The 24,891-nt window shown below is 30.0% G+C and overlaps 2 protein-coding genes across 2 annotated transcripts in view; one reads left to right on the top strand and one right to left on the bottom strand.

The window, feature by feature from the left end:
- The window catches only part of LOC142323264 (uncharacterized), an 81,932-nt gene that overhangs the window by 17,155 nt on the left and 39,886 nt on the right, over window positions 1–24,891 (bottom strand). The window contains exons 6-8 of the mRNA XM_075362669.1: window positions 18,523–18,663; window positions 8,421–8,583; window positions 1,006–1,102 (exon numbers count right to left, since the gene is read on the bottom strand). Coding sequence (XP_075218784.1) covers window positions 1,006–1,102; window positions 8,421–8,583; window positions 18,523–18,663 — 401 coding nt within the window. The remainder of the gene's footprint in view (window positions 1–1,005; window positions 1,103–8,420; window positions 8,584–18,522; window positions 18,664–24,891) is intronic.
- On the top strand, window positions 285–839 carry LOC142323041 (uncharacterized). The gene has a single exon (XM_075362134.1). The coding sequence runs from the start codon at window positions 285–287 to the stop codon at window positions 837–839; it is 555 nt and encodes a 184-aa protein (XP_075218249.1).

Genomic DNA, 24,891 nt, shown 5'->3' with positions numbered 1-24,891 from the left:
CTTAGATAACAGACATGACTAACTTTATACTATGACTACCAGTTGTTGTGATTTTGATATTTTATAAATTTACATTCTACATACTTTAATTCTAATGATCTCAAATTGAAGAATAACTTTTCCTGAGGATGGTCGAAAAGAGAACACAACACAAACGATTTGTTGGTAAGGTTGAATTTAATTTTATCTTATTTATATATAAATAATATTTTAGTATGAAAATCAGCCTCTAGTGAAGAATTCCTTATTTGGTGTTACACATCATTGGAACATATGTATAATTGATGGCATTGTTATATATATATATATATATATATATATATATATATATATCTGTGTCTGTGTCTGTGTCTGTGTCTGTGTCTGTGTCTGTGCCTGTGCCTGTGCCTGTGCCTGTGCCTGTGCCTGTGCCTGTGCCTGTGCCTGTGCCTGTGCCTGTGCCTGTGCCTGTGCCTGTGCCTGTGCCTGTGCCTGTGCCTGTGCCTGTGCCTGTGCCTGTGCCTGTGCCTGTGCCTGTGCCTGTGCCTGTGCCTGTGCCTGTGCCTGTGCCTGTGCCTGTGCCTGTGCCTGTGCCTGTGCCTGTGCCTGTGCCTGTGCCTGTGCCTGTGCCTGTGCCTGTGCCTGTGCCTGTGCCTGTGCCTGTGCCTGTGCCTGTGCCTGTGCCTGTGCCTGTGCCTGTGCCTGTGCCTGTGCCTGTGCCTGTGCCTGTGCCTGTGCCTGTGCCTGTGCCTGTGCCTGTGCCTGTGCCTGTGCCTGTGCCTGTGCCTGTGCCTGTGCCTGTGCCTGTGCCTGTGCCTGTGCGTGTGCGTGTGCGCGCGCGTGTGTGTGTGTGTGTGTAAGACATACCCCTAATATATCAAACCCTAGAAAATTATCATACACAATACTTTTATTTAAGCAAACAGTGATTTTATAAAAAATTATAATTATAAGAAACAATTTAAATATCCAAACATGTATTGCTGCTAAAATGTCATACATTCGATGCCAATATAACACGCTTACCTTGCCAATATTTGGTATGAAAATAGCAGGCATACTAAAAGCAGTACGATTCAAGCCAGGACGTTTACACAGTTCTTGCACTATCTGCATCATCACTCTGAATAGTAAATACATAATAAAGCAAAGCAAACTTAAAATGTAATTATAATAAATCAATTTACATACCCTAATAGGTGGATTATGAAGTTAAAAAAAACAAAACAAAGAAGCAAGTTGTTTGAGTTTTAACATGCAGAATAATCTAATAAAATACTTATTAACGTAGAATTAATAACACCTACCTGAATAATATGATACAATAAAGTTGAGAACAATAAATCACAAATCGCTTTTTTCCTAATTTAATAATTTATCTAGTGATGTCCACAAATGATGTTAGCAAAAGGGCTGAGTCCCCATTATATTCATAATGGGACTCGTCCCTTTGCTTTTTTTCTTTTATTTAGCAATAAATTTATGAGAAAAATAAAAAAAATTAATGTGTTTATCAGTGTATATTTTATAATAAACCAACTCATTTTACAGTCAATTCTTTTGTTTGATTCTTATTGCGCTGCCTCAGAAATCGCCTAGGCAGTGACAGATGTGATGGTTTATATTTTTAAATAAAACAAATATTTTTTATAAAACTACACATTGTGAAGTAGACAAATCCACAAAACCTTTTTAAATTAGATTTGTCACATCAAACTTAATGCATCTACTAAAATGAGTGTGGACAGACAATAATTAATCAGTTTTTTAACTAGTATACTTAGAATCTTCGTCTAGCTACTGTTTACACAAAAAGTTGCATGTCATAAATGTAATTACTGTTCATAATATGTAAATTATGTGGTCCTGAACATGCTGTATTGTATCCTGAACATATATCAAGCCTTATTTCTTATATCAACATGCATTTACATAAAAAAAATCTTTATTTTCACTCAACTTTTTCCAAAGCTCCACAAAAAGATACATGAAGCAGTTAATGAGCATCTTTATTCATGCATAACTCGTAAACTCATGTAAAACATAAAACAAATATTCACAGGAAAAAAACAAGTAGAATAAATTTATGATAGAATCCATATCATATACATACCTTTCAAATAGCATATTTCTAAGAATGATAAAAAAATAGCCACACAATTAGGAGATTAAAACAGTTAATTTTCCATAACTCAAGTTTTGAACTTTTGAATAAAAAATTTAAGGCAAAGTAAAATTAAAATGTAAAATAACTGATCTAATTAAAATTTTATCAGTAAATCTTTCTATTATTTTCAATATTTTGTTTCAGCATTAAAAAAACATTAAGTAACCTAAATAAAATGATGAGCTGATGCTACAAAAATAAAATCAGTGTACAGCTGAACTAATTTACTACTGATTGATAATAAAACTGAAAATAAATTAATAAAATGTACTATAAATAAATAAATTGTACTGCCACCTGCATATTGAACGTTCAAACACAAACGATGCTATGTTGTACTGCATAACAAATACACAGGATTATAAACCAGTGAATCAAAATCAGCAGGCAGAATATTTGATGAGAAAACTTCTTGTTTTTTACTTGTACTGATATACCTGAACTATCCTAAACCTGCTATGCATGGCTTTGAATATGTGTATAGATCAGTATCTACATTTTTAATCTAAACTAACACTACTTTAAAACACATTAACTCAGACACAAACATTTTGTTATTTAGTAATTATCTAGATTAAAAGATCAATGAGTTTTTATCCCACTACTAGGTGATTTGATACATCCATATTGTAAAGTGCAGGCTATAACAGTATTTCACAAAGTATGGGTCTTAACTTAGGGGTGCTGTAACAGTGTTCCTAAGTACCCAAAGATGTCCTTAAATTTAAAATATTTTGCAGACAAAAAAAGAAATAATTTTAATCGGTAAAATACATTTTGGATCTTCTCTGTTATGAGCATCATTTTAACAGCCATAGCAATTAACATTGAGTCATTTGTATATCAGATATGACATCATTTCTAACCAGGGTTTCACATTACAATAATAAAACTGCAGTTGTGTTTTGCTTATGGACTGTGCATGTCGTAGGCCTACTTCTCATTTTTAGTGTTTATGTGTTTTGTACTGTTGTACTTATGAATTTCATTCGTTAATGAAGATGAAGATGCTGCAATACATTTATTTCAGAAACTTGGTATTTTACATAACTCAAGAAGGTATGATTACAGTCATGATATGATTTTAAGGATAGAAGTATGAGATTGGTGGACATGTTCAAAAAAAGACTGCAGATAATATAAAAATTAAGAAGCGATACATTCTTAACATACTCTTAACTCCCTTTCCATAAAATTGTCTTTATTGTTAAACTAAGGAATTGTCAAATGAAAAATTTTGCTCAGAGGAGTCAGAAATAAATCACAATATTAGGATTAACTGGGTGAATTTCTTACACCAAGTTTGTATCCACAGAGTTGCAAACAATCAGAGCTTAATTGGAGGTCAAAGGTTGACAGTTGAAACAGACTAAAGTTTATTATCCTGCAGGAAATACTGAGTTGGGCATGTCCTTCTACAACAATGGGTCTTTGGGAGGTATTGCAGAAAGACTAAGGAGTGTTTTACGGTACAGTGAAAAACAGGAGCACCAAAGTTTAATTCCAGTAATAAGGTAAAGAATAGGACCAAGTACAACCATTTTTTTTGGAAAAATGGTGCACTTATAGGGACATTCAAAATTTCCTGGAAAATTTTAATTGTAAAACTGTAAACCACACATATAATTTTGCAGACTCACAAACAGGGGCATATAACCAGATGATTGAAAGCACATGGAAACTTGCAAAGTAAAGATATAAGGTAGAGCGTGGGACAAACAGAATACTGTCGAACAGCTATTTGGTGGAGTATATATGGTGACAGCGCAATAGTGGTAGTCATCTTTTCAAATAAATACTTTTAGATATAACTACCTATTGGTCTCCATTACAAAGGTAATCTTTATTATTTACTGTGAAAATAAATAACAAATTAATTACAATTACTCAAATGACATTAGGGTTTATTTAATCATACCTCATTGTCAATCAGTCCCTCACCAAAATGATGACGGATTATGGAGAAGATCCTATATTTTTAATTATATACTTAATGAATTATGATTAAATAAAACATGTACGTATATAATACAACTAATTAGTGAAGTGAATAAAAACCAGTATTTACTTTTACTTGCAATTATACAAGTGTTTACTTGCAGTTCTGTGAATAAACAACGGCAAACCAAATACTGAATACTTTTTACAAGTATTCTCTTTACTTGTAAAACAGGGAAGTGAATAACCTTTACTTATCAAGCGTTTACTTGTAACTACACGCAATTACTGATTCCGGTCAGACTTTACTTAAAACGAGTGAATAAAATCCTAAGTTCGGAAGAGTATTCAAGTATTTACTGGTAGAATTTCAAGGTAGCTATTTGGTAACCTTACCAAACTTTCATTTAATTTTATATACTTGGTATGGCTGCCTTTGTCAACATTCGTCAACCAAAAACTTACAAAGAAAGGCGAGCATTGAGTCGAAGAAGATATGAAGAACTAATTCCTTTTACAAAAGAATCAGTTGAATTTTTGATGAACGCTTTTTTGGTAGAAAGTAATGAAAAGCGAGGAGATGCTCTGTCATCGCAACAGAAGATGGAAGTATTTTTGCGGCACTTATCAGACCCTGGATTTCAAAACGGTGTCAAGTGAAGACTTCGGGATTCACCGTTCTACAGTATGCAAAACTTTCGATTATGTTCTGAACAAAATAAATGAAAAGGCATCTGAGTGGATTCACTTTCCACAGAATGCTCATGAGTTAAATGAAGCTAAGAGAAAATGTAGTTCTCGCTTTAAAATGCCGACCGTAATACGTGCTGTGGATTGCACGCACTTAGAAATAAATAAACCAGCACGCCACAGAGACTGTTACATAAACCGTAAGAAGTATCCCAGCATCAACGTTCAGGTAACATATGATTCCACTGAAAAAATCACTAGCGTTGATGCTTCTTGGCCGGGTAACTCCCATGACAGTCGCATTTGGAGACGGAGCAGTGTTTGCCAAACCATGGCTAAATTTAATGGTACGGTATGCCTTTTGGGAGACAGTGGGTACGGAATTGCCCCATGGTTAATAACACCTTTTAAACCAGCAGGAAGAAGTGTTCAATAAACAACATTCTAAAGAAAGAGTTGTTATTGAACGCATTTCTGGTCAACTTAAGAAACGGTTCCCGATATTGGCGAATCTTGTTCGTGTAAAATTGGGAAAAATTCCGAAAGTATTTGTGGCATATTCTGTTTTACACAATGTTGCAAAACATTTAAATGATGAATATTGTGAGTTAGAAGAAAATATCAATTATGAAAGAGAAGAGGATGAAAATGAAGAACCAGAAGAACTAGAAGAGGATGGAATTCGTCTCAGAGGGCAGGCAAGAAGAAATGAAATCATGGCTTTGTTGTTGGAAAATTGATTTGGAATAAACTCCTTATCATTTTACCATTTTTTTATATTTATCATTTATTAAAAATTTTAATAAAATTTATTATTATTATAAATTTGTTACCCTTTTCCTTACCTTATTTTGTACATAAAAAATGTAATAAGTATAAATAACAGAAGAAAAATAAATAAAGAGAAAAATCAGTATAAGAGAAAAAAGAAAATTAATCATTTATACTGGATATTTCTATTTTATACTGGTGTGTGCCTGCATATACGCACGCGAATGAATGAGCATGTGTTACACATACGCATGCGGCCCCCGCAAGTATAAATGGATTTTTAATATTTTTTTTTTGGAAGTGATAGTTTTTTATTTTATTAAGGCTTACAAATACGAAAATAAATACATAATTTTTTTTTACAGAAATAGTAAATAAGGATTACTTCAACAATATGTATTGGCTGAGATCAAAATCTCTGTTCTCTTCATTAACTTCGCATCGTTCTGTTGAAGATGATTGCAGCTGATGTAATTTAATTTTCTCTTGTTCCAGTTCTGTCTCCTCTGCCTTAATTTTTATTTCCTCTCTCTTCATCTGCATTCTTGCAAGTTTCAGCTGGTCATTGAGAACGAGTCGTTGAAGATCAGTAGTTGATAGATCGGCTGTTTCATCAGTGTCCCAATGTTGTGTCTTTTTTTTACGCTTTTCTAGCTGTCCTGATTTTGGTCTGCTGACTTGTTAGTGATTTTGTTTGGAGGCTGAATTGGGGTATCTTCTTGAATCCTATTTTCAATTCCTACATTGGTTGTTCCCGGTATCTGATGCAATACAGGATTTTCTTCAATTTCAAGGAGGTTTGATTCCCATTTTAGTCATTTCACTGCTCTATTCCCACTTTTATTTTTGCCAGTTTTCTTTTTAAGGTTGGTTTTCATGTTATTTAAAATTTTTTTTAGTTTTTCTACTGTAATTGACTTCCCCGCACTTTTCTGATATTTCTTCTGAATAGTGTTCTACGATTTCTCTTTGGCAGCAATTCTTTTAGAACTCATAGACCGGTCTAAAACAACGGTGTTGTCTTCAAGAATATTTACCAAATACATTCTGCTACTTTCTGACGCAGATGGCTGTACTGGTTCTTGTACTTCAAAATTAGTCTCTTCACTAGACATGATGATGCTTGCTAAAAGACTGGCATCCAAACGATGCTGGATTGATTAAAACATGAGAAACATTTGATGTATTGACAAAAGTGTCTGAACATGATGTTGTACAGGATGTGAATCATATAAGTGTTTACTTGATAAGTAAAGAGAATACTGGATAAGTAAAAGCAAAATGAGAAAACTGCTGGCAAATACTCGGACAACTACAAATGTTACAAGTATTTACTTATAAGTATTAGTAAAAGGTTATTCACTTAGTCTCAAGGGTTTACTTTACTTGATCGGTATTTACTTTAAAGTAAAAAGCATAGTTTATTCACTTCACTGAATGTTGCAATAAGATTAATGGGTCCTGGGTAAGGTAATGTTTCAAATAACTAAAAAATCTTATAAAATTTGCATCTTTGAAATTGAAGGATGCAAAGAAAAGTAAACTTCCAACAACTAGCCATGTTTAACAAACTGGAAATGTAATAAATTACCATGTTCCTGTAGATTACCAAAGCTAAAGAGTATCAGGTATGGATTTACTGCTTATCGTAGGTATTTATTAGTAGTTAATAATGACAGTATGGTATATGCCATTTAAAATTTATAAAAAAAAAGAAGGATAACATAACCAGCATATGGTAAGCTTGGATGTAATAAAGTAGAAGTAAGAAAAACTTAAGTGTTTCTTTTCGAGTATGAAAAATAATATTATAAAAACTTCACCTACAGTAATATGATTTTTGTTATCATTCACTTTAGGTTATGTGTAAATATACAATAAAAGGGAAACAAAATATAAATTTTCTTGCTTTTTGTAAGTTTAATAAGGAAAAATATTTTATTCATAGGAAAATTGAAAATGAAATTCAACAAAAAGAAGGTAAACCAAATTTTATTTTTCTTTCATAAGTTTTTAGGTTTAACTAGATTCATATATTGCATTTTTAATTGATGCAGTGAAATTAAAACTCCACTGCATGCACGTCAGCAAAATCATATGGGTCTAATGTGGGGGGGGGGGGGGGCGGCTTACCTCTCAAGAATGTGTATATGAAAATTCACCAGAAAAATTTCTAAAACTAGCAATAAAAGACATTACGTTTTTCCATGCATGATAGATAATGAAACACTAGTTTTGAGTAAACCACCAGAGTTTAACTAATAACTTTAGTAGATTTTGCCAATCGATATAAACAATGCCATTTTTAAACACTTGTCTAGATTATTATATTTTTGAAGTGGAACCATTTTGGAAGATATGAATGTTTTACAAATTTCTATACCTATAATCACATTAAATTTATTCAAATATATAGTAAAAATAATTACTGAAATGCATTAATTATTTACTCAATAATTAATCGATAAAAAATGCGCTTGACGTTTATATAGTCTTATATTTTATTATTTACAATGCCAGTGAATAGTAAACAAATAAATGGATAAAAAAATAAACTGTCAATGAAAGTACATCTTGAAAAAGTCGAATCATGGTACCCATTACAATAGGTAGCTTTCTTATGAAATCTACCTGACAGAAAAGAGACTATATAACAAAAAAATTATAAAGTGTCATAGATCAAAAGAATTATCACATTTAGGAACTCTCCAAATATATAAATTATAAATTTGTACTTTTATCATAAAAGTCCACTAAGAGATTTCATGCACGCATAAACCAGTAAATTCATATTAATTAATAAAAAAACAGAAAACTGTTACCAGTTTTAAATAAAGTGGAAAATAAACAACTGAAAAAAAGTTATCTCACTGACTTTTGTCGGTCAGCTTCATTTCCTGCATCATCAGCTTTAGTAAGATAAAAATGTAATTTATCTGCATACTCTATATTCAGTCGTTCTACTATAGACAATGTTCGTTTGCAAAGAGCTTGTCCAATCGGATCAAAAAATACAAATATCAAGTCTGCAACTCCACCTGCAATATACCATAAAAATAGTTTAAGATAAGGCCTTCATTTAAAAAACAATAACAATATAAAATTTTTAAAATAACAAATCTTCTATAACCTGATAATGAATTCTTTGTATGCCTTCATTTTAATTGTGTAAAGAAATTGATTTGTTACTAGGACAACATTCACTAATTGTTTAGACTCATCAATTATTTATATTGTATGTTAAGGGCTATAATCAGAATATTTTTAGGTGACCTAAAATGAGGCAAAGAATGTAAAAATTTGAGCTTAATTTCCCAATTCAATGATATGGATTTATATATTTTTTTTTAACCTTGAGCATAATAAAACTTTATGTACCTGCAAATTAATATGTAATTTCTATCACAATCAAATGTCAAAATAAAGAACTATAAAATCCACTTGTAATCCAGCTTCTTCCTTTTAGCAATGGTTTAATGGAAATATTTAAGATTTGATTCATGGAATCTTGGTATTACTATCTTTACTAAACTTCAAGCTTAAATTAGAACTATATAAATATATATATATATATTAAGGAATATAATTTTAATCCAGTTTTTAACATCACAGGGTTAATAGTTAAAAGAGATTTCTAATTTAGAATAAATATTACTCAAAGTATTACTGTAATAAATATTCTTGACAATTTTCAAATTTTCATTCAATTTGAGCAAGAAACATTGGTTTTTAAAAATTTTTGCACACCTCCTTCGGGATGATTGATAAACATACCTTCATAGGAAAAGTTTACTCACTAAGGGGAACATACCTTTATTTTTTCTATCTCTGTTTAGCCTCCAGAACCACTGTAAGGTATCACTTCAGAGTATGAATGAGGATGATACGTATGATTACATATGAAGTGCAGTCTTGCACAGTCTCATGTCGACCATTCCTGAGATGTGTGGTTAATTGAAATCCAACCACCAAAGAATACCGATATCTACAATCTAGTATTCAAATCTGTATAAAAGTAACCGTCTTTACTAGGATTTGAAACTTAGAACTCTCGACTTTGAAATCAGCTGATTTGCGAAGACAAGTTCACCACAAGACCAACTCGGAGGGTTAAGAGAAACATACCTGGAATGTTTCAAGTTTCCAATTCTAGCATTGTTTGCATACCTTTTCAATCCCTATTTAATTTAACCCCTTAGGGGTTGTTAACGAAAAGTAATATTTTCTTACTTTTTCTAGTAAACCTTCCATTTATTTATCTTAAGTAATTTGACATTTACTCTCAGTAAATTCTAGCTACCTGGAAAATAGGAAAAATAGTAATGACTACGTCAGTGAAGGTTTTTCTATTTATATATGTATAGGTAGTGGAAGGATCCACTTTCATAACCAAATACTAAATTTTCTCGCTGCCTTTTTTTTGCATTTCCTTGCCCTTTTAGTCAAGATGAAATTCTGTCTGCAAATGAGTTATATAAAACACTTTTGATGTTTTTTGACAGCTTTGTCCTTCAAAAAATGGTTTTGTTAAAAATTTCCACCATTTTTAAAATATAAACTAAAAATTCAAAACCATTTTTCCCAATTTAGTCCTCTTAAAGATGATATAAAGGAAACCCCAAATACTGTTGTCGTCATTCTTTAGCCTAGTTATAGTTCAATTCCCACCTAATAAAAATTATTTCTGAAGCAGCTTACACCCTCAGTCATATGATTAGAAGTTACAGACAGTTTAAAAACATATTTACTGTTAGACAACTGTATTCCTGTTTGGTTATACCCATATTGCAAAATGCTTCAATTATATGAAATCCATACTGTATCTAAAAGATTTCTTTGGTATTTATATTATAAAAAGTCCAACTTTTCTTGAGACCACATTGCTTATTTTATGCCAGAACTGTTAGAAATAATTATCCAGTTAATTTCTCTTGAATTATACCTTAAGATTATATGATTTGATCTTATAGTCTAATCTAGCCTTATACTGGTGCTGACTGATTTTCTAAATTTCAAAAGAGTTTCAGCAATTCCATGTTGGGTGTCCTTCAGTCTTTTTATCAATTTCATGTAGACTTGTTTTATTTTATTTGATACAGATGCTTTGTCGAGCTCTTTCTCGAGAAATTCTTATAAAGAATGACATACATGAATTTATAGAAAGAGAATATGAAAGGAATTTTAACCTTATTTTGTAGTTAAACATTTTTTTTTGTTTCATACTGTACTGTTATTACTTTCTTTAGGTAATTCTAAAATTACCTATTAATACCTTATTTTACCTAAGAATTACCATTCTTATTGTTTAATTTTTTCTTGATGTTAATTTTAATTCCATTTCATAACACTGGTCAACATAAAATTTGGAACTGAAAAGGAAGTAGGTTTTCTGTATAGTATTTTATATGCTGAATCTGAATATGTGTTCCAAAACAACCCATCCCGTAATATTCTTAAGTTACAACCCCTTAAATTTATTTGTTCCATCATTCGTGGAACAAACAATATACAAATAAGTTAGTACATCTGTATGTTTCCTTATTCACATCTGATTTATATTGTGGTGCATCCTGTAAACCTATATTTGATATATAATAGTCAAATGATGTCATTTCATGTCAAGCCAGACATGTATAGACATGTTAGAGAGTCAAGTAATGAGTAATACAACGTGATGAAATTTTCTTCAGCATGATTTCAGCTCTTGGTATGACTGGCTGTGTTCTTTAGTTGTGGTAGTGGTTTTATCACACACATATTATAAAAATTGTTTCATAAGTGATGAAAGATTTAGTGAAAGATTTTTATGACAGAACAACTTTTGGTATTATTTTATAATACATCAAGATTTTTAAGTTGTGTGTGTGTGTGTGTGTGTCTGTTTTGCGCTGTGTTTTATTGCACTCCATGGTGAAGCAATTTTATGAAGTATTTTAATTAATAAATATTTATAAATTAAAACCTAATTATTTTTATAACTGAGCAAGTATTTCTGTAATCTTTCAGTTTACTTTCATTCATTAAAACATTTTGAATTTTGTAATGAATAAAAATCTGGCTTGTAAAAATTATCCAAATATTTTTTGTTACATTTGTGGAAAATTCACCATGAAAAGTCTACAAAAACCAGTATCGAATCTGCTGAAAACAAACATTATTTTGACTGTCCCTTGGGAGACCAAGATAAATTCTAGGCTTCACACACAGCATGCATCAAGTGCTACATTAAATTAACCCAGTGGTTAAAAGGAAATAAAAAGCATTTGTCTTTTGGCATACCTATGATTTGGCGAAAGCCTACTAACCATTATGATGATGCTATTTTTGCTTAACCCGTAACTGGTTTCAATTCAAACAATAAAAGCAGTATTGCATACCCAAATGTTCGTTTAGCTATGAGACCAATACTTTATGGTATTGATTTACTGATTCCAATCCCTCCAACTTCTTGGAAAGAAATTTCTTATTCCTCAGAAGGCTCAACCGATAAATCAACTGCAATAGATATTAATTACAATCCAGAAGAATGACTGAACCTCACCTCATCGCACAAACAGAACTGAGAAACCTAATTCGTGACTTGTATTTGTTGAAACAACATGCAGAACTCCTAGGTTCATATCTTAAAGAATGAAATTTAGTAAACAAGGATACTAAAATTTCAGTATATAGAAACTGAAATGAAAATTTACTGAAATACTTTAGAAGAAATGGTTTAGTTTGTTCCTACCATAATGTTAGGGGGCCAATGTCTGAACTGGACATTGAATATGTTATTCATGATTGGCATTTATTTGTAGACTCATAAAAAAGAAGCTTAAAGGCAGTTTTGTTACATAACTGGAATAAGTTTTTTTCTATACCGGTAACATGTGCTGTAGGAATGAAAGAAACATATGAAAGTATGTTAAAAATTTTAAAAGCTATTAAGTATGGTGAATCATTGCTGACCTGAAAGCAATAGGACTTCTTCTCGGTCTCCAGAGTGGCTTTACAAAATGTATGTGTTTCTTGCATTTGTGGGATAGTCAGGCTGCAGATAAACACTACGCAGTTAAAAACTGACCAAAAATAAATCAGTTTACCCCAGGAAAGGAAAATGTTGTCAATATTCTCCTTGTCACAGTAGATCGTATTATTTCACCACCTCTACACATAAAACTAGGCCTGATGAAAAATTCTGCAAAAACATTAGATAAAAATGGAGATGGCTTTAAATATTTAGCTGAGGTTTTTTCACGGTTAAGTGAAGCCAAATTAAAAGAGGGAATATTCATTGGGCCACAAATAAGAAAATTAATCTGTGAAAATATATTTGACAGCAAACAGAATCCTAAAGAACTACCTGCATGGAAGTCATTCAAAGATGTTGTTACTGGTTTTCTTGGAAACAAAAAAGCTGAAAACCATGATCAGCTTATAAATGAACTCTTAGTGAACTACAAAAATTTAGGCTGCAGAGTGTCACTGAAAATTCATTTTTTACATTCTCATTTGAACTTTTTTCCTTTAACTACTGCTGGATGATAAAAAAGGAAGAATTCACTGAACACAAAAGGGAAATAAGAAAAAAAGAAATTAAGATAAACATAAATATCTGAAAAATAAAGGTAGGAATTTTAATTGTGATTATTATTATTATTTTTGTATTCTATTATTTAAGAAGTTTCTCAATATTTTAAAGGGTCTTAACTAAAAATCTGAGGGTGATGAAGAAACCTGATTTCATTTTAAGATTCAGCATAAAAATACATTCTAATTCACCTACTTTTATCTCAGTTCCAAATTATTTCTTTTTTGACCTGTGAAATCGGTACGGGTCAATTCATTTGAAGTGACCTAAGGGTGGTTGCTTGACCAATAAAAAAAAATTGAAACTTAACCACTTGTTTCCTACAACTCTCAGGATTTTAAAACTATTTTTATTTTTTTTTTCTTTAAGCAGTTTACCTGTAGCAGCCATTTTTGTTACGGTGCACACATTTATTTTTGTGATTGTAAGGGTTTAACGGAAAAAATCATAACTTATAAGCTATTGGTCCTAAAAAGCAATTTATTCATATTTTCTCCAGGTAAAAGACTGGCCTAGTGGGTTATTTACCTATCTCTCTTCTTTCCATGAGAAAATTACCAATAAATTTGAACATGAAAAACGGTGAAATTTCACTTTTGGTAATTTTTTGAAGAGGCAGGGATAGCATACACAGTTTGAAATATATTTTTACATGTAGGTATATGTTAGTTGTTACATGTTTAACATTCATTTACAGTGTTTGTTATTTACAATAACTGGGTCACACTATGGTCTATTGTAAATGTATACTATGTAATGTATAAGTATGTATTTCTCTGAGTATTACTGCAATAAATATTTCTGAAAGACTTCAGTGTTTCATCTCAACTGGAGAAAAATATACTGTTTGTGGAAAATCAGTTAACATGCCTTTTTTATCTCTTAAGAGGTGGGAGAGGAAAAAATGTCTTCTCAGTAGTAGTTTACTATCTAAAAGAATCATCCATATCAGATTTTATATTTTTATCCTTTCTGGTCTCACCATCTCTTTTTAAACCTCTATTCAATTTAATCCCTTTGAGAGATCAATCAAAATAATTTTTCCACACCTTTCTTAAATACTCACTTTTGAATAACAATGCAAAATTTCAGTTTTTAATTCTTTGAAACTGCTAACAGTTGAGTCAGCTAGGGCTTATCCTTAAATTGTTTGCATTTTCTTAGTGATGAGAGAAAAATCCTTTTATAACAGTAGCTTATTCCCTAAGATAAATATACTTGAAAGATTCCCAGCTATTTCAGTTTCACAGTCCCTAATTTAATTTAACACTTTAAGGGTTAACTAAAATAATTTCTCAAACTTTTCATATATGCTCCGTTAGGAATAATTTAGCTAAATTTGATTTTCTAAGGTATCTGAAAAGTAGAAGAACTACTTATAAGAATGCCAAATTTTGGATTTATAAAACTATAGATTAATAAGATAATGCAGTTTTATAATAAGTGGTGGAGATAAATTTATGAAAAAACGCAATCAAAGTCATAACCTATGTTATAATCTTTAAAGTTAAAAAAAATTAATTTTTTCTTATTCAGTTTTTGGGATGTAGTCTGTAAGTTAGTTTGAATATTAAATCTTGTTTATAATTACATCTAGAAAGTCCTCTAATAACGTTTATCATACTGCTTTTAATACGTAGATGAAAAAAGCAAAAAATAATTTTCAATAATTCTTCAGGAATTTATAATACAATTTAACTAAGAACTTCCATTCTTAGTTCTCTAACAAGAGAACAATAATTTTTAGCGAGTCAGAAACAAAATCTGTAGCTGCTAATTACTACTGTTTATGTTGAAATTATGTTAATCAGTTTTCAAAATAACTAATGATTGAAGCCCACATCTGCTGCAGAAACAAAAGCAGTTATTCAATTTTTGAATGTAAAACAGATATCGTTTGTACAAGTATGTGGTAGGAGTATAAACTCCCTAAAGAATTTTTAGTCTGTAGTTTTATACAATTTGTGGAAGAGAGGACATTCTGATTAAAACAGCAGAACACATACAGAAAACACTAGCAGCATGCAATGCTGTTATTGAATACCACAGTGACTTCACAATCTCTGATTTCCATCTGTCTGGGAAGATGAGAATTAGAATCATCACTAAAGAGAATTATTTTTGCCTAATAAGTAAGTGAAAATGAGGCCATAAAAGGCTGATAAATGTGGAAAACGATTTTATACATCAGGTATTCAGAGTTTAATGGTATCCTGCAAGATTAACAAACATTTAAACTGCTTTGAATAAAATTCAGTATAAGGAACCCTGCAAGAGATGAAAATTTCTCATTCTCAAGCAAGCAGAGTGGTGAAATCAAGCTGATATTCTTCAAGAAGACAGTTCTTCAGAGATGCATACACTAGTAATATTATACTCTTACCACAGACTGCAGATGATTTTCAAGAACAGTGCTCAATGCCCTATAATAGGCATATAGTACCTATCATATTAGTATATAATAGTGGTATACAGGTGATTCATGAAGAATGTAACAAACTTTCAGGACACTTTCTATTGACAAAAATAAAGAAGAAAGTTCAATAAACATAACTTTGCAAAACCCTTCGTTAGCGAGTGTTGGCTGATGAAATACTTCGCTCTAATTTCTGCACCTTTGGTAAATAAAGCATCTGTAATAACTGGAACCCAAATTATAGGTTTGGTGGTTATATGAAATCTGGCCTGAAAAATTGAAAAAGTAAGCCCAGAACTTTAGTTTTAGTAGTTTTTGAGAAATCTGAGGAAAAATTTTCACAATATTTTATATTTCCACTAGGATTATCATAATTGATTTGAGAGTTATTTTCTACCCTTCCTAGCGTTGTCACTCATTTCAGAGTACCTACAATTTCAAAACTAATTTTTTAGCATTGAGTCTTCCTGAGTTGGGATCGTTGAATTAATAGCTTTGTTAAGCTCCTCCCACTTTCCGTTCCTACTGTCATGGTCTCTTCTGGTTTGTCCCTTCCATTATAATGGTCCTACAATTTCTTGAAACTAATCCTTGTGATTCTTTATTTTAACAATTTTAGATTTTTAAACATTACATTGGATTGAGTGTATATTTGTTCATTATGTCCTGCCCTTTTAATTTTAGCTTTTACATTTTAATTTTAGGACAAAATCTGGGATAAAAGACAAAAAATTGGGGTCAAAAACAGACTATTTTATATTTAGCATAAGATAACTATGTTAAACAGGCAATAAATACACAAAAGTTTTAAAGAAAACAAATCAAAACAAATTTTTTTAAAAACAAAACCAGAAGTCATCTTGAATACTGCTCTCCTATATGGAATCATAGAAGGATAATCACTGACAGCGCAATAGAGGTTGTTCAAAAGAATTTCTATGTATTCTGAGTACAATAAATTTTGACAATGGAGTGGTTCCAAAACGTGTCAACATGTAACAAAGAATGAAGCTAAGAAAGATAAAACAGTACTCAACATAGAAATTATAGTGTTCTTAGCAGGAAAGATAACAGTAATTATTATCTTAATAACAACAATTTTGTTCAAAGAAGTTTGTGTCACTGGTAAATCATAGCTTGTTGTCAACAAGCTATGATTTATCATGTCATGAAGTGGTAACATAATAATGTCTCTCATATGAGGTTATTAGCAACTTTCTTTGACTAGACAATCTGTGTGACATATATGTGATTTAACATTCTTCTATAAGGTTATGGTAGTAATTATGATTTCCTGACCAGAGCATCTGCTGAAAACTACCAAGCCGGAAATAAAGAAACAACCAAATTTCTGCCTGGAATAGTTATACTTAAAAGCTAGTGACTGTTCCTGTTAGCTGGACTGTTGATATAGACGAATCGAAATAACTCATTTAGAGGAAAATAAAATTTTACCTGGACTTTTATATGTGGAAATGGTAAAGGGGCTTATAATAAACATAAAAAAAATAAATGTGTGAGCGGGGAAGGTGGAGGGTTCATATGGGGGGTTGAAAAAGGGTGAAAAATGATATTATTGTGATTTCCAGTGAAAGTTGATGTCAAAAAAATTTGTAGTTATTTAAAATACAGAATGGTATACTTTCACCAAGTTTTGTCAAAATTAAATTATTTTTGCGAAAATGAAAAACAAAAAAAAGCAGATTTTTCACATTTTTCTCAGAAATTTTGAGGTTATGTTTAAAAGTGATCTCTACAAAAGTTGTAGATTTTTGCATGATCTACAACTTTTGTATTGAACATTTTTTTTTCAACTCCCCAACCCCCCAAATCACTCCTCCACCACCTCCGCTCTCGCATTTATTATTTTTTACGTTTGTTATAAGCCCCTTTACCATTTCCACTAATAAAAGTCCAGGTAACAATTTTTTTTTCTAAGTGTAATTTGGTTGGACTAATATTGCCAATCAGATCAGCGATAAAATTGACTTTTTTTAGAATAACGAAAGATCAACTTGTGATGATTTGCAACAGTTCTATCACTGCTAGATGATGTAAAGAATTTTGCAAATATTATTTGTATATACTTCATGTTTCTGAATGTCTTGTAATAATTTGTGTTTTTCCATTATATATTGCTGTAGTTAATATGTGTTAAGTGGTTTCAGTGTTATCAACATATATATTATATGGATGTAGACTTGAATTTTTTTTTTTAAATCTTAGTAAAATGGTTAATTATTTTATTAATATTCCTTACACTACAGTGCAACACACAAGGCAATATGCTGTTTGTTGCAGGAAAACTTTGGTTGCTTGGTGGCATGGAGAGGATCGAAGGACTAAAAGGGAAGTTTTTCTTTTTTAGGAAAAGTTTTCCGGTTTAAGGAAAACTTGTTTTTCCGCCCACATAAAATTACTTTGTAACAGTTATTACCACATGTCTTGAAAGAAAATAATTTTCTTCTTATAGACTAAAGTATATACAAAATATGCATTCCTAAACCCAATACAGTTGAATCAGAATTTATTCACTCAATCTCTTCTGAAATATCTTTGTTAAAAAATAATTTTTTCCCTTCAATTAATTGAAAAAAATAAACATAATTTTTTCAACAAAAGTTGGGAAAATGTTTAAGTTCAAAGTTAATAAGAAATTTACTGGGAAAAACCAATTTTCAAAACTTGAAAAGTTTGAAAAATAATAGTACCGTTCTGGTATTAATTTAATAAATATTACAAAATAATTTTTTGTTAATATTTAAAAAAACATTTCAAAAGTTTAATTTAGTATTATTTGTTGCAGAAGAAGTCAACCAGAATTTGCACGATTAACAAGGTGTTAATGGGGATTCAAGGGCAGTAAAGACGTAATGAAAATAATTTAAAGGAAAGAAATCTAAAGGGTGATAAAAAAACATAATGAAATGATGAATGGTTCGTCACAAGTATATGATATATATAGAATTAATAGAATCACATGGTTACCTAACCAGTGGACTGCCTCATTAACATCAAATGGATATTGCATGTCACCGTCAACTAATCCTGGAGTATCAACAAATGTAATAAAGTTAAATTTCTTTTCTTTTGATGTTGAAATTTCAGTAGATAAGAAGTCTACAACACCTGCCAACAAAAAAAATATTATAAAAAATAGCAAATTATTCAAAGAATAAATCTGTAGAGAACCATTCATGAATCAATCATGAAATGATATGATAAATTTGAAAATAAATAAATATTCTTTAATGTATTTTTTATAATTTCTGTATGGTATTAGGTCTTTTGGAACTAATGAGTAGTTTTCTATTTAGCTGTGCTGGGCTGCTGATAGCTATGTAGTATTGTGTATGTTATTAAAAACATCTATTCTGAGATCAAAGAATAAGTGAGTTGTACTAGGCTTTTTCTTTTTTTCTATTATATATGATTATAAATAACACATTGAACATATTTAGCATATTAAGTTGTGACTAAATGTCACATGTAATATCTCCATTTTCAAATTAATATTTTTAATAACATTTTTATACTCTTCTTAGTCGACTCTTTATGTTACTCCATAATGGCTGTAGTCAAATATTATATTTAAGTACTAAAAAACCACCTTATTGCATTACTACCTTATCACATTATTATTGCTAATAATGCAATAATAGCCAGATATTGTTGTTAGGTCATATTTTCATTAAAAATTAGAAGTCCTTTAGAAGACACTGAAGTGTCCTTTATGGTGATTAAATCTAATTTTAAGGATTGCAGTTTTTCCATTAGTATCCTTCTTATTTTCTCCGAAGGTACTTTTTATTTTGTCATTTTACGTCATATTTTAATATCATTTGATATGTACTGATAACATAAATATTTTGAATAGTTTCTTTTCATTATTAATAAAGCGATTAAGTTTCGTTGATAAATTGCAGATTAAACTAATTAAAAAACTAAAACAAATACATTTTTTATGAACAAACACGGGTACAACTTCATTTTAAGCAATTACTTACCTTCATTTTGGTAAATATCTAATACGTGAATACTAATAAACATTAAATAAATTATTTTTTTTATATTAATAATGCTAATGGTAATAAGATTGAATAGATTTTATAGTTGACTAAAGTAGGTGTGCACTTTACTTTAAGGTGAAGTTATAAAAACACTATTAGTGTCTAAGCTACCTTTGACTTATGGTAAACTTCTTCAGAGAGTGTAGCTAGTTCACTGAGCATCCTGGTTCCATGAGATGTGTTACTACTGGTTGAATTAGGCTTTCAAAGATGTTTGTTTTTGTAATTTCCTTTCAAAAAGGCTCAGATTTTTTATAATGATAACGAGAACATATAAAATCACTTCGTTCCATCACTGAATTCAATTTTGTAGACATCTTATTGAAGCAAGCCATACATGTACACATAAAATATGAAAATGTTATACATAAAAATAAATAACACAAACTAGATGCGCTTCAGTGATTCAAAATATATTAAAAAAACACATTTCAAATGTACAAACACAATTTAAATCAGATACACACGTTGAATAAAAAATAAACAACAATGATGTTTTAAAAGTTAATTCAAACACGAACATCACGTATAACAGCACTACTACATTTAGTGCTGCCAGTTGCACTCTCTGAAGAATCATCACTTGCATCGAAAATTAATTCAGACACACGTAAAGCTTTTATAACTTTATCTTAAAATATAAGTATACTGTAATTGATTCTAAAACCTTCTCAATTTTAAAAAAGAAAAAGTACATCATGGATATCAAACTTTACACTAAAAATAAGATGTCCAGATTGTGAGAAAGACTGCAAACTACATTTGTTATATATTGTAAACTCCTGAAAATTAAATGTTATTGATACTTAATTGCTGATTCTAAAGTAACTGACATCAGTATGGAAATAAAAACTAAAGATTTACTCATTTCAATAAAATTTCAAATAGAATAATGAAAACAAATATATACGCTTATCCGGGACAGATAAGCAGTGATATATACATATATATATACAAAGATTTTTTTATCTCTAACCCCCAAAAAGTAGAAAAAGATATTGATATACAAAAAAAAAAAAAAAAAACACGAGAGATAATAAATAACATATATTTTTGGGCAATATATAAAAGCCATGCACAAATGAACATTTCAAACTGTATAACTTCAAAAAAGCATAGCATTATTGAAAAAAAAAAACTTTAAAAATTACTAAAAATTGTTTTTTAAAGATCTCTTAGACATAAAGGTTATGTTTTACTGTAATTGACAAAAACTAATCGCTCAGTAACCATCCTCATAGGCAAATCATGTAGTTTTAAGTTAAATTATTTTCATATCAGAACCTGTTGTTAAGCCACACAACAATACTCATTACAGTGTTTTTAATAGAAAGCTCCATTTGAAATACATCAGGTGAGCTTCAATCAATGGTGCTTTTTCAATTATTGTCACTATCATAAAAAGGAGAATAAAGATCTGAAAGTGATCATTAATAAACTAAAAATTTCCTTTGTAAGAAACTGAACTGATAATTAAGAAAAATAAATTGAAAAGCAAAATTAAAAGAAAACTTAACAATGGTGAAAATGTTAACGCTGATCGCTTAAATGTTTCAGAAAAAGATAAAAACCAGCATTTTATTTTATATAATTCAAGCCTTCAGTTATTTCATATTTACAAAGGTTTCAAGAGCAAATAAATCACAAGGGGTTTACTGTTTAATGAGACAATAGAATTTTACAATAATTTTATAATGAATCACAAAGCTTCGCAGATGCATACACATAAAAGCACATAAAATATAAAAGTAAAAAAAAAACAAACCTCACATTTAAACAAGGTAGTGAGAGTAGAAACTAAGGTACCAGCACAATTTAAAACAGTCGATAAGTTTGCAAAATAATTCAGTGTGCACACAGAAGAGTCTATACCCATTATCAACTGATAATATCATCAGTATGCAACCGATTGAAGTCGTTGAATAAGTCTACTAATGAATATGATGTATAACAGTATCACTCACTGTTACTCTTCACTAGGCAGCTGTCAAACTGTACTAAAGACAAGCAGCCCAGTGAAAAGCCGAAGTGTATAATACTATTTCAATAAAAAATAAATATAATCTCCACTTAACAAATTAAATTTTGATACCCCGTAACAATAATTGATAAAATCAAATACCGATTCATCAGTTTTCATTTAAAGTAAAAAAATTTATATCCACAAAATTTTAAACCAAAAGAATTTCTCACTCAATACTTTAAGTTTGAATGAAATCACTAACATTCTAACAATTATCACTGTATTTTTAATCATAATTGAGAAATAATGGTTTAAAAAAATGTTAATGACTTGCTTTCAAACTGCATGGAAATAATTTACTGGCCGAGTTACTAATAACTTCGCTGAAAATGCATCAGTAATTAGATAAAAAAATGAGCTTTTTTATTCCCCAGTAACTCCAAAATTTTCTGGAAGCACAATTTCCATGTAATTTGAAAATAAGTCGTTAAACTTTTTAGAAATAATTTTAAAAGTGTTACTATGTCTCATCATATTGAGTAAAGGAGAGATAATAAATTAGAAAAAGTAAAAAAAAAAAATCGACATAATCAGAACTTATATTTTTGCTTATTGACTAAATTCGATTATTAGTTTATGATTGCTTTAAACATTTTTTTTTGTATTTTTTTAAAATAATGTGTTTTTTTTTTATTCCAGAACACAGAAGCACCTTTAGAAGCCATAAATGGGTTACTTTTATTGAATAAAATTAATGAATTGTTTAATTTATCGAACTAAATCAATGTAAAAAATTAATCATAATAAATAAAATTAAACAATTATATTTCACAGATCAAATTCACGCATAACTTCATCAATCATAAAGTCACATAGAAAAGCAAATGCATGTATTAAATGAGAATGATCCTTTTGTTTGGATTCAATCTTAATCTGATAATGAATTAGCAATAAAAAAATTATTGTTTATTAATAGATTAATCCTAATGTGTTTTAAGCACTTTGTTTAAAAGAAAAAAGAAAAATGAACAATCAAGAGAGAAAACAACCAAAAATAAAAAAAAAACATTAAACAATTAAATATAAATTTCTGCTGTATATGCATATAATTTTACATATTTTATTTAGTTGTGATCGTTGCTTAGTAGATCTAAGTTACTGATGATGATATTTAGAAATCAGTATTTGCATTTAGTTATAGATTTTTTTTTTGTAAATCTTTCTTGAATGTTTTTCTTTTTCTCAATTTACTTTGTTAACTGTTACTCATTTCTTTATAAGTACATGAGTACACTTGTAGATTATAAAATAATAATTTAAATCTTTTCCTTAAAAGCTCTCTTTTAGAAAAATACTTTTGAACAATAAAATGTGCTTAGTTATTAGAATAATTATAAAAAAGAGGGTATTAATGTAGTAGGCTATCGATCTACCTCTGCAGTTAGTTAGTTAGTCCTTAGATTGCGCCACTGAAACGCTATATTGAAATAAAAATAAATAAAATTATAAATATAATTTAACCAAACTTAACCTACACCTGCTGGTCTAGGTTAGCAAGCAAAGTTAATTGTAGGTTGAGTTTGGTTAAATTATATTTATAATTTTATTTACTTATTTATTTTCTTATTTCAATATAGTGTTTCAGTGACACCATCTAAGAACTAACTACAGCAGCAGATCGCCTGCAACATTACCAAAAAGAGAATAATTTCGAATATAGTTATACATTATATCTCATTATTATTATTATTACTAACTATAATAATATACCTTTATAAAGAACCACTTTGAAACATTCACAATAATATTTTCCAACTGAAATTCATTTAATTTATAATAGTCATATATATTATGACACGATCTATAATCCAATGGTACAACTAAGGGAAAAAGCTTTTAATTTTCTAATAGAACACTTTGACTACTACTTATACAACACAGTGTAATTTTACTTTGTTTTTATTTTCAATTTTATTCTGAAATTAAACAGCTTCATGAAAAGCTGTAAATTTAATCTGAGTTTATCACTTAGTCTTGCTCACTCTTAGACCAGATACTTGAGACATTCACATTAGGAGCTCATATATCTGAGTCATTTTAAACAGAGAAAATAGACAAAATACACGATTAACAAGGTTATTTGTATGCAATCAAAAATAATTCTTAATTTAATTAGACTTAAAACTCTGAGCATCCCACAACAGGCAATTGTGCTACTCATTCACTAACTCTACCATTGGACTGAGATTTTTTTTTATAAACTGGTTGATTAGAATTAAAATAAACTACCCTTTTAAGGTCAATATCAAGACTAGCCAGCCTAAAATTCATTTTTAGTTACATTTATGTATATTCCTTAACATATATTGCTAAAGCTGTATCTTAAATAAATACATCTAATAACCAAATTTGCATTGAAATAAAGTAGCAAAGACAAATGTCCATGAAATGTCTTAAAAATAAAAATTTAACTTGATGAATATATAGAAACTGTTAAAGTAAATTACTAGACAAACAAGCAGAACATATATATATATATATATAAATACACACGAGGTCTGTATATAAAGTAATGAGACTAGATTTTTTTGGCAGCCAAAGTGACAGCACTGTAAACTTACTAGTAAACATATGGTTATATGAACAGCTGATTTATATTACAGCTGGTTTATTAGCCGATTTGATTTTTATTTAGTTTATTGTTGCCACATGAGACATAAACAAACTTTTTGTGAAACGAGTTTTTGTTGTGCGTTACAAAAATGAGTGATACTAATTATGAGCAACGTTCTGCAATCAAGTTTTGTGTTAAACTCTGTGAGAATGCTACTGAAACTTTTTCAAAATTGAAAAGGACGTTTGGAGATAACACTCTGTCACGAGCCCAAGTTTTTAGGTGGTTTAAAGAATTTTCAGATGGCTGGGAATCAGTTGCGGATGATCCACCCTCTGGAGGACCGTTAACGTCAAAAAGTGGCAACAATGCTGAACAAATCAGACGACCGGCAATTAACTGTCAGAATGATTGCAGAACAATTGAATTTGAACCATACCACAGTCCATCAAATTTTGACAAACAAATTGGAGATGAAAAAGTTTGTGCAAAATTGGTCCCAAAAAATTTCGCTGTTGAAAAACAGGGTGGAAGTGTGCCGCAATCTTCTAGGGTGAATTGAAACTGATCCTGATTTTCTAAAAAATGTTATTACTGGTGATGAATTTTGGATATCTGAGTATGACCCAGAATCAAAACGCCAGAACAAGGAGTGGCACACTTCAAACTCACCACGTCTCAAAAAAGCAAAAATGTGCAAATCAAAAATC

Source organism: Lycorma delicatula, chromosome 4 (genome assembly GCF_047948215.1).
Source record: "Lycorma delicatula isolate Av1 chromosome 4, ASM4794821v1, whole genome shotgun sequence".
Taxonomy (NCBI): domain Eukaryota; kingdom Metazoa; phylum Arthropoda; class Insecta; order Hemiptera; family Fulgoridae; genus Lycorma; species Lycorma delicatula.
The sequence above is the reverse complement of the archived record's forward strand: the minus strand, read 5'-3'. Positions and strand labels throughout refer to the sequence as shown.